This window comes from Gavialis gangeticus, unplaced genomic scaffold (genome assembly GCF_001723915.1).
Source record: "Gavialis gangeticus isolate Ggan-Ray unplaced genomic scaffold, GavGan_comp1, whole genome shotgun sequence".
NCBI classification, from domain to species: Eukaryota; Metazoa; Chordata; order Crocodylia; family Gavialidae; genus Gavialis; species Gavialis gangeticus.
The window spans coordinates 37,365,801-37,377,367 of NW_017729032.1; the positions used below are offsets into that span (position 1 = coordinate 37,365,801).

At 41.5% G+C, this 11,567-nt stretch overlaps 1 protein-coding gene across 2 annotated transcripts in view; it reads left to right on the forward strand.

The window, feature by feature from the left end:
• FDX1 (ferredoxin 1) overlaps positions 1-7,406 on the forward strand; it is a 12,725-nt gene extending 5,319 nt beyond the window's left edge. Inside the window, exons 3-4 of one of the 2 annotated variants that reach the window (XM_019524991.1) lie at positions 232-349; positions 3,085-3,167. In XM_019524991.1, the coding sequence (XP_019380536.1) occupies positions 232-334 (103 nt within the window). In that variant the 3' untranslated portion in view covers positions 335-349; positions 3,085-3,167. Of the gene's footprint in view, positions 1-231; positions 350-3,084 lie in introns of both variants that reach the window. The other variant, XM_019524990.1, reaches the window with a different exon arrangement.
• The last annotated feature ends 4,161 nt before the right edge of the window (positions 7,407-11,567 follow it).

An 11,567-nucleotide genomic window follows, 5' to 3' on the forward strand; every position in this document is an offset into this window, starting at 1 on the left:
AGGTCCCTTCCAACCCTAGAAACTATGAAACTATGAATAATTACAAGTCCATTCCTGTAGAGTAGTCTTCACTCTGAGGAATATACTGAAATTACTTTTACTTCTGTTACTGTGAAGGTTTCATTTGTTAAATTACTCTTTTGTATATTCTTTCAAAAATAAAGAAACCATACTTTCTATATTCTATAAAATCTAGTTAATTTTAGCTTGTCTGTTCCTGCATTAATCTAGCGCACAAAATCACCCTGAAGCAGTTTTTTATAAATATAGATTCCCACCCTCCCCCGCCCCGCCAGCATCCTTAGCAAACCAAAGGAGAGACGGCCATTTGTAGGACATGTTTATTAAGGTAACATAGTGATTTGTTCTGTTAATGAACGTCTGGCTCCTTTGACTTATCTTTGCTTGTTCTCAAAGTATTGTTGCTCTGCTAATGAACTACAGTTTTATTTCATATAATGAGGAAATGAACCTGAGTTACTAAATCTTGGCTACGTTAGAATTACTGTAATTGGCCGAGGGGGCTGTTGTGTTTTGGTGCAATTTAGTTACTTTTGGTTCAGTGAATCTAGGCTAAAATCTGAGACACTAGTTTATATATTAGAAGAACAAAAATCAGTATATTTTAAATGGATTGAGTCCAAGTAAAATTAAATTCTAACTCTGAACAAGAGGTTAGATATGTAAAAGTTAGAGATAGAAACTTTTAGACAAGGTAATTTAAAAGTGATATGATACAGTATAATTTGCATAAATTACCAATGCATTTTAATTGTTCCATGTACATTTTCATAACTGTAAATATTTTAGGAAAGTAGATTTGCTTTTTATCCAGAACAGAATCATAATATTAATTGCTGGAAAACATGAACACGTGTAGCCCAAAAAAGTTTTGACTTACTATAAAATAACTGTTATGACTAGATAGAAAATGGTCCTGTTTATAACAGAATAGTTTAATTTTAAAAAATTACATTTAAAAGTGGAAAGAAAAGGATAGTGAAAAGGTCAAGCCAAAGATATAAGCTCTTAGGATACATAGCAAAACTAATTCTCAATTCAAGAAATTTAAGTGAATTAATAGCTATATGTCTTACCTTTAAGAGCAATGTTATGGTTAGATATTGCAGTAATAAGGATCCTGAATCGTACGGTTTTGCAGCAGTGGGGGTTGGGGGAGGCAGAATGCGGACTGCCCACTGTGGGCTTAGGGCTCCCGGCCGTGCTGCTCTTTACCTGGGCCTCTGCAACCCACTGGGTAGGACTTGGCACAGAAGAGAGGGCTGTGCTGTGATCCCATCTGCTGATACTGCAACCCCATTTGAGGTCATGACCCACAGTTTGGGAACTGCCGTTCTAGGGGTTCCCCAGCCAGTGCTGGAGGGTAGGGTGGGTGGATTGGAGGGCCCCCCACTCAGGGAAGACTCTGATACACCCACACCGCCCTGCAGCAAGGGCTGAAAAAACCCCAGACTGAAGTCCCTCTGCTCCCTTCCCTCTCCCATTCTGAAAACAGCAACAGGCAACAGGGAAGCAGCACAGACAGAAGTTACAGAAGACTGTTTTGAAACAACAAGGGTTCAGATTTTTGCCCGATCAGCCATTTCTTAAGCAGTGTGCATTCATGCATGTGTGTTTGGTCACAGTTATAGACTACTTTCTGTGGCCAAATCGGGTGAAAATTGTCACTTCTCTCTGTGTCCTTATTTCCCTAATATACTTCTATACAAAAATGGCCTGTGTACAGTTACATCATTATTCAGCAATTCTATGGATATTCTTATCCATAAGGATAATCAGTGGGTGCACTACACACGCGCTTTACTGTGGAGTTGACTAATTAGCTTGCAGTAAAGTGTCACTGTCTACACGAACGCTAGTATTAGAGTGCAGTAAATTAACTCCATCATAAGAGTGCTGTCCCCATACAGCAGAATTATTAACTTCAATGAAATGCACATGTAAACACTGACCTAGGCATAAATTACACCCGGTCCCCAGGCAGCAGGGGGTCAGATGCCTGCCTGCCTCCTCACTTTGGGCACTCTCATGTCCCAGCCAGCCCCTCCACTGGTGTCTGGAGCCTGGGATGGACCCCCTCAGCCTGCTTCCAGACCAGGCCTAAAGTGCTGCTGTCCTGGGCACATCTGTAAATGCTACATCCAGGAGCAGTTAACTCCAGCACAAACTGCACCAGAATTTATTCTATCACCTTAGTTTCATGTGTAGGTGCAACCAGTGAGAATTTATTTCTTTTTTTATACCAGTTGTTATGTAATATGACCAGAACGCTTGTCGACTAGGAACGTAGATTTGAGATCACCAGCTTGCTTTATGTATACAAAAATGAGAAATTAGTGACTTGAAGGTTTACTTTACAAAGGCTGTTATACCTTAACTAGTGTATAATTGTGTAACGCAACTGAAATTTTGAGGGGCTGTAGCCATTTACCTCACTTGAAATTCTGCCCTATATTCGTTAGGTGTCCTCTCCAACTGACTTTCAAAATTAGGCCCCTTCATGAAACTCATGCACACTGGCCCGTGCACCCAACCCAGATCCTAAATGGCTTCAAGCAGCAATAATGCTTAGGCTTAGAGAAGTTTGCAGGATTAGGGCCTTAAACACACACTTCAAAATACATTCCCTGTACTCCCTTTAAAGTAAGCAAATCTTTGGTCATATGTTGAGGACATAATTAATGTTGCTTTTAGCTGTGTTATTTTGCTGCTTTGGAATAGCTAATCTAAAATATCTCCCAGATTTTTGCAGTACACAGTTTTTGGCAAACAGCTAGGCTTCATGTGAACGGGTTCTGAAAGGTAATATTCTTTACTATAGAAATTCGACTAAATAAGTCTTTTCTTTTTAAAAAGATGCAGTAAAAAGTTGAACTTGTGGGTTGACTTGTTGTGGAGGGGAGCATTCTTATATGTGGTATTTAGCCCAAGCAAATGTCATCCAGGCAAATGGCACCCTTGCCTAGAAACCAGGATATCTCTTGTGGCTGCAATATTATAATTCCATATGCATATAAGTGTTTGCCTGGGACTAAAGCATGTGGTTTTCTTACTTTCTTACAGATCACGGTTGGGCTGCCAGATCTGTTTGAAGAAATTTATGAACAATATGACTGTTCGAGTACCTGAAGCTGTTGCTGATGTTAGACAATCTATAGATATGAGCAAGAATTCCTAAAATAAAATCTTTTAGGTGGTTTTCAGGAATGCAGCTATTTTTATAACTTATTTCTAAATGTTTAATTAAATGTGAAAACATTATATGAGAAGTCATTTTATATGACTGTGAATATTATATTAATACTGTTTTCATTTTCTTTGGAACTACCTGTACTTTGATTCTTAAAATGAGGTAATACTTTTAAAAAGTTATAGCTGAAATTAAAATGTTGGCCAAATTATACTAAAAGAAATTAGTAATAGATTTCATTGTGCAAAGGAGTCTTCCCTTTCTCATCTGCATTTGAAAAAAAAAATTTTTTTTGTGCCAAAAATAGTGATTTTTAATTTTTTTTTTCTTTACGTTCAGCATAATTGTGCTTTTAAGGGGTTTGGCCCTAGAGGCCCCTACAATGATGGGATGCATGGTGAGATGCTTTTTAATCAAACTCTGTTTTTGAGCTTGCAGTAAAAGCTGGTATGTCCAAAGAGAGGTACTTTATTTTATGGCTAAATGGTGTGGTGCTTTTGCAGCATGTATATGTATAATTAAGGGAGACATTAATGTAATATACTGAAATGGGGCCTAACCTGATTTTGAACTCTTTATATGGCATGGCACATTTTATCTTCTGGAAATATTGTTGAAATTGTGGGTTAAATCTCAAAAGGACTAAAGCATGAAGGTCCACAATTTAGATTCAAAACTCCCACTTAGCTAGTGTCAAACCTAAAGATGTTTAAAGTCCTCAGATAGCTAAGTTTATCATGGGTCATAATCAAAAGAGCCACACCTTACAGAGCTGATACGAACACTGCTCGAAAACGGACTTTTTTGTTATTGGATGGGAAGCAAAGCGGATGGAGGTGACGGATTAATGGCCTCCCCCAAGAAAGAGTACTTGTATAGATGTTATATAACATCTATACCAATGGCCAACCAATCGATCTGGAAACAAAATGTCTCATCTATGCAGATGACCTGTACACAACAGCCCAGAACACTGGCTTTGACCATGTTTAAAAATCCCTAACCTAGGCACTAATTGGACTAACTTCATCCTACACTGAAAATCAATTATGCACCAACCCAGCAAAAACACAAGTATGTGTCTTCCATTTGAAAACCCGTGAAGCTAACCACCAGCTCACCATTACATGGTTTGGGACCCCACTATCCCACTGTTCAAATCCAGTTTACCTTGGAGCCATTCTCAGTTGAACCCTTTCAGACAAAGACCACATCATGAAGATAAAAGCAAAGGTACTTGTAAAAACATTTTATATACGCTCACGAACTCGAAATGGGGCCCCTCAACTATCTGAGCTGCTGCTCTGGCTCTCAACTTCTCCTCTGCTGTGTATGCATGCCCTGTATGGGAGAGATCTGTATATACCAATCACCTTGACCCCATCCTGAATTATAGGTGTCGATGCATCATGGGAAGCCTACCAGTGTAAACAGTGTGTACCTGCTAGCTGGCATTGTTCCACATGACATCAGAAGAGCAGTGGCCAGCAGGATAGAAGAATCGAATCAAACAAAAGATACAAGATACCCGCTGTATGACCATCCCACACCACACAAACATCTGAAGTCGCACAGGAGCTTCCTCACTGGCACCCAACCTCTCAATGCCACACCCAAGGAGATGTGACTAGAGCTGTGGAATGAGAGGCTGAAGAAGATACCTGACAGCAAAAAAGTGGACATTCTTGTAGCTGAGTCCTTATCACCAGGGGCTGATAAATCATGGCAAAGGTGGAGATGTCTCAAATGCCTATGTACCAGAGTTGGATGCTTCAAGGAACTAAAGACCACCTGGGACCACCTGTGACTATTGGTTGGGCCACCTGTGACTACAGCACAGAGCCTCAAACTATGCAACACCTGCTGTAATGTGTACTGCTTGAAGGTACATGTACAATGAAAGATCTCACAAAGTACAACAAACGAGCAAAGGTCAAATGTGGTGTAGAGAGACAAGAAGCAGCAGCAGCTAAATTTATACCAGGAACATTCCCCAGGTACCTAAATGTCTGCTTCTGGGCATACCCAGAAAAGTCCTAATAGTGCTTAAAAATAAGTGCATAAAAGAAAGACCATGACTTAGTAGATAAGGGACTTACTGGAGAAGAGGCAGCCTGAGCACCAGTCCCTGCATTCCAATGAAGTATTTATGCTGTTTGGAGCAGGGACTGAAACACATTTCTGATACAATGCAGTAGTCACGCTCATTTACTTTCTCTTTTTGGCCCGATGGATAATTATTTCATTCATAGTGGAATAACATGAACAGAGTGGGGAGAGATCGCTCTGCAGGAACACTCTGTATTTGGGTAGTTTAGAGCTGGGGTTGGCAATCTACAGCCAATGGGCTGGATCCTGGCCCTTGAAGCTGGGGCTCTGGCCATGTTCAGTGGTAGAGGCTCTTGGTGCATTGCTCTGTGACCAGGTGACATGAAGCTTTCCCATACAGCTACATAGCCAGGAAGCGAGGAGAAGCAATAGAGACAGCAGCAGCCAGTTCCTGGTGCCAGCCTGCCTTGTTTCCCAGCTGGGTCATTCCAGCCCACTGCTAGTAAAGGTTTAGTTTAGCCTAGTACCGGTCATAGGTTTTAACCCTCACTAATAGTGTTTGGCCTCTTTCTAGAGTGTCATTATACTTAAAAAAAAATCCATGCCACTAATGATCATTGTTTAACTTGTCAGTCTTCTACTTAAATTATTAGAAGCAACAGCTACCACTATAAAGGTAATCGTATGACCATAGCAGTTAAAGGCATTTTAACAGTTTGCTGTTCCTGTGTTTCATCTTGTATATAGCCAAACATTTTTTTTCTTTTGAGGGCTTTATTACATGTACTCAATGTCTTATTTGAGCTGCTGACAGACAACTAGAGCCTTTCCAAAAACCTCTCTCTGATACAAGGGGGAAGTTACATTTTCCCAATATGTAATACAAATATGTAGCTTCATCTCCCGTATTTCAGGTACACTGGATTTCAAACTTAAAAAAAAGTGTTTTTTTTCCCCATGATCAGGGAATTATTTCCATTATAAATACACTTAAAACACTAAATTTTCTTCTAATGCTTGTGGTTCTCTTTAAAATATTTTAGTACAATTCAGTTTCTTACAGTTAAGCCCATTTTTAATTTATAGAGAACTTTATCCTTTACCTTATGGTATTTTCTGGCAAGAATATATTATATATATTTAGTTAGTTTTTCAAAAAGCACTGTGTAATAAGGCCAGCAAAAAACAACAGGAGTATTTCATTTTTGAAGACTCATTAGGAAATAAGAAACAGGATACCTTATATTTCCTATGGTGCTCCTCTGCGAATAACTACTGTAGCATGGTGGGAATATAATATCAAACATAAACTAAGTCAGCCACTCCATATTTCTGTCTTGCCCTGACTCCATTTGTGTGTAGCAATATTCACTTAAAATGTTTTTTAAGGGTTTTTAAAATGTATTTAAAATCAGATCCTCACATTCTGGAAATAAACTTCTAATTCAGATCATAAGTATAAGCATTTTTTGTTATGCATACCAAATACTAAAGGAAAATGAAGTGTCAATAAGTTTTATTTCTAATACAAGGCACTTTTTTCATTGTAGGACTCTCAAGATGCTTAACTATACTTCAGACACTATTGCTAAACAAACACAAGACAGCTAACCAGCAACAGTCACTTTTGCAGTGGTTTAATTAGTGAGCACTTCATAATGAAGGTTTCCTGCTGCAATTTTTCAGTGGCTTTTCTAGAACGTGAATACAATGGTAATCATTTAGTTCATTGTGTATTCCATGATGTCCCGTAGTGCATATAAATGTAGATCTAGGTTCCAGCCCTAAGCTTCTGTGAAAGGTGAGGAGAATTTGCATCTGGTTTAGAAAATATATCCCACTCAGAGCTGTATTAGTTTCTCAACTGTCCAAACGATTTACAAATAAATTGTATTTCATACCAGTTACATAGACACTCTGTCTATAGCAATGTTGTTCCATTTTGTACTTGTCTCACATCCACATATTTTTGGATTTAATGTGGGATTTATGTTTCATGGTAAAAGTGCAAGTCATACATATGTTCAGGCATACAGTTGTGGTGATTGTGCAAAATTAATGCTATTTTAAAAGCCTTATGACAGATACCTCAATGTATTATAGATCCAACTTCATGTGGAAATAAAGATTTAGATAAGGAGAATGATAATTGTGCATCCCTCTGACCAAGACATTTAAATGTTGGTTCAACTTAACCATTTGAATTTATTCTATCATACTTGTCTGTCTTAGTATTCCAAGGTAAAGAAAGAAATTGCATTAACCTGGCTAGCAATACTTCCTCACACATTTTCTTCATTTCACTTTGGCCACTGATCCATTGTATCGTATACCTCTAGTTTTGTGGCAGAACTGAACTCATAGTTCACTACCAGCAAGGAAATGAGATGACCCCATCTTATTCCTAGGGCTTCATTGTCTTTAGGGGAACTTATCCCTAGTTCTGTTTGATTTTCTGAGGTACATGCAACTCTGAGTACTGCTGGTTTTGGAAGATAGTTAGGCCAAGAACATCCAAAGGAGAGAGCTGTATTGCCTGCTTCATCCCTTACAACAGGGATGACAAATCTACAGTGTGAGGAGCTGTCATCTGGCGTGCAGGGCTCCCAGGGGGCATTTGAGGATGGAGCAAATGGGGACAGGGCTTATCACCAAAATCCAGAATAGAGTCCTACTGGAGATATGTGTCAGCAGTAGGCTGTGAGCAACAGCTTGTGTTAGCCGATACTGTCATGCCGGGATCTAGCCCTGGGGGCTGGGTGAGTTTAACACCCCCCTGAGGAACTGCTCTGACTGTGTGGGCAGAGTGTAGCTCCTCAAAGCCTTGGCTTTCCTCATGGGGCAGAGAAGGCAGGCAGGAATGCAATGTTTAGCTTCACAAGCAAGCAGTTCCTGCTCCCCCATCTCTATGAGGCACAGATTAGGGCTGTGCGAGGCTTTGGACAGAGCTTTGGATCCAGAGAAGCTTTGGACGCTTCGGGGTCCAAAGCAGCACAGCCGGGTGGAAGTGCTGGCCTCATTAGGCTTCCTGAAACGGTTCGTTGCCACCTCCAAGATCCGGCCATAGGGTATAATGGGGAAACAATAAAATACCTATAACTTTGTTGTTTTTTTTCCAATTTGCATGAAATTGTCAGGGTGGTAGACTCTGCAGAGAGGATGAAGCCCACCAAGTTTCAAGAAGATCAGTACAGGGGTTTGGGGGGAACAGCATCCCAAATTCTTGAAAGCAAAACTCATGTCACATCTAGGTGTTACAACATAACGGGGTGAAAACCGCAGGAGTGGTAGCCTATGCTGAGACCCCACTGCCCACATCATTCCAGGTCAAATATGACCCATCTACCACCACTCTCTGGGTGTGGCCCCTCAGCCAATTTGCTATCCATCTGACTGTAGGCAGCAGTTGAGGCTTTTAAATGAGAATGGGATGGGAGAGAGTGTCAAAGGCCTTCCTGAAGTCCAGAAAGACTACATTCACCACAACACCTGTGTCCAATGATTTTGTGACCTGATTGTAAAAGGCAATCAGGTTGGTTTGACAGAACCTTCCCCTGATGAAGCTGTGCTGGTTACCCCTGAGCATCATCCCCCTTGCTGGTCATTCACAGATGTGCTCCTAGATAATCTTCTCAATGAGCTTCGCCAAGATGGAAGTAAGAGTAACAGGCCTATATTTGCCCGGGTCCTTCCTCCCTTTTTTGAAATGATGCAGAAAATGAATGCAGAAAGACTGAGCTAAAAAGCTATAGATGGCTCTTACTCCCCTCCCGTGCCCTCCTGGCTTTTTGTTGTTGTTGTTAAAAGGAATTCTTCCTCTGTGGGGAAAGAAGGCCAGCTGTCCAAATCAGAGCTAAGGGATCCAGAAATGGAAGGGGACAGCACAGTGTCATAGTCTGCTGTTCTTATAAACTGACCAAAAAACTTGGAGGTTCTTGTCCTCTGGCTGCTACTGTGGGTGGCCATGCCCTTATGTCCAGATTATTGCTCCCAGCTGCTGCTGTAGGTTGTGGTGCCTCATCTCCACCTCCTCTCCACAGCAGCTGATCACAGAGTAAGAAGAGGATGTTACAGAAGAAGCTGTTCAGTGAGCAGATCTCCACCCCTCCTCCTGCCATCATTTCAAAAGGTTTTCCAGGCCAAATGCAGAGGTGAACATACTTGGCTATGTTTGCTGGGGGTTAGGCACTCAGCATGTTTCAAAGGGGGGTAGATTTTTTTATTTAGCTAGAAGAGTAGCCTCTACAAACAGGCATGCTGCATGCAGCCAGCTCCAGGCAGCACTCTCTTCAGCTCCTTCCTGGGCCTGAAAGCTCTGTTGGCCTCACCCCAACACTATCAAACATAAATACAACCATGATGCATCATTTGAAACCCTCCACATGCTCTCACAGGCCTTGCTAACATGGATGTTAAATAGCGCCATGTGACACGGCACCGTTCTGTTTTGCCTTGAGTTTCAATGGTTTGAGGGAACAGTGTTTCACCTTGAATTTCATTTCGAGTTGAAACAGCTGTTCTTTTCCATTCCGTCAAAATAGAAAGGCTGTTTTGTCACCATTTTGAGTTTTGCTGGGGATGGGAAGTCAGACCAGCTGGGCTGCCTCCTACCCCTGCTAGATCTTGCGTTGGGGATGGGAAGTCAGCCCAGCTGGACTGACTTCCCATCCCCAGCCTATGGTTGAAATATTTTGACTTTGGAAACGTTTCAACCAGCCTCATTTTGTTTCAAGGCTATTTTGACCGCCTTTGTTTTGTTCTGATCTTGCTGTTTCAACCTTGAAATTGTTCGAAACAGTGTCAGAACGAAATGGCTGATGAAATTTCTCACAGCCCTAGTATTCAGTAGTGCATGCTTAGTCCTTATCCTACAGATTCTCATAGCCTAAGTTTTTTTTCTCTGAAAAAGATAACAGGACACATCTGTCTCACACAGCTACCTGGAGCTACATCATCACGTTCAGAGGACTGGACAAAGCAGTTACAGGCTGTCTCAGTGCAACAGGGGAAAATGATTGCTATTCATCAGAAATAGATTTACAATCCTAACTCCTGGCAGGCAACGGAGAAGGGAATATACAGTAGCAGTCTTTGAGGGATAAGAGACAATGCTACTTTGTAAGGCTGTGCAAAGCTTCAGTCCCTGATTCGATTTGGTGGAGATTCAGCCCAATTCGGTCTCCGAATCTTCGTATCCAAATTGAATCAGAGGACCCTTTAATCTCTCCGAATTGAATCAGAACCTTCTAAATTGATTCAGGAACATTTGGAGATTTGGACATAGCTTTAAATGTTTTTTCTACATACCTCTAGGTACCAGGCGGCTCATGAATGCTGCAATGCTGGGGTGCATGGATTGTCCCACAGGAGTGCGCCCTCCCCCCGTGCTCCCCTGGCTTGGTGACTGGTGCCTCCTGGTTCTGGGGGGGCACCCGAGGGCCCCTGCGGCTGATCGCCGAGCCAGGGAGGCGTGGGGGAGGGCCCCCAGCACCTGAAGTACAGGTTTGCCGCCGACCACATGGAGGGCCCCCTGCACTCCTATGGGACACTCCATGCGCCCCAGCATTACAGCAATCACAAGCCACGCTTGCTACCTCAAGCTTTGTAGAAAAAAGTTTTAAAGCTGTGCCTGTGGCCGAATTGGCATCAAGTCTTCAGATTCAGATTCGGACAAATCAGATCACTGTCCCTGATTTGGGCTGAATCCAAATCCAAATTGAATAGGGCCCGCTTTGCACACCCCTACTACTTTGCATGGTAGTATGAATACAGGGTACTGAGGCAAGGGCATTTGCTGCTCTTAGGTATCTCAGACCCAGCTGTGTAACTAACTCCAGATAGGACTGGCTGAAGTACAATTGGTCCAGACTTCTTCAGTCTGGGAGCATGTGGCCACCTACAGCTTTGGTCAAAATAAAATCATTGGTTATTGTCCAGGAGCTCTGACTCATTTCAAATTTATTTTGTCAATGGTATGATTTAGACAGCATCTGATCTGAAGCTAAAATACTGTAACATTCTTTCAAGGGCTGTTCTCCTGTCTGTTTCCAGTTGCAGAGAATCAAGAGCAAATGTAGTAGAGGTGTAGGCACACGTATATCTGGAGCTGTTTCAAAAAAGCAGTAGTTATTGTGTTTTTATTATTATGTTTGAATGAACAGAGTGTGCTTCAACTTTAACCCTGAGCTATCTGTACATATTCCTTATTTCTTCACATTCCCACTTTACCCAAGCAAGAGATAACTGTATTCCATTGCATATGACTAATAGGAATTATTACCCCTTCATCCAACAAGTGCTTCCAGGA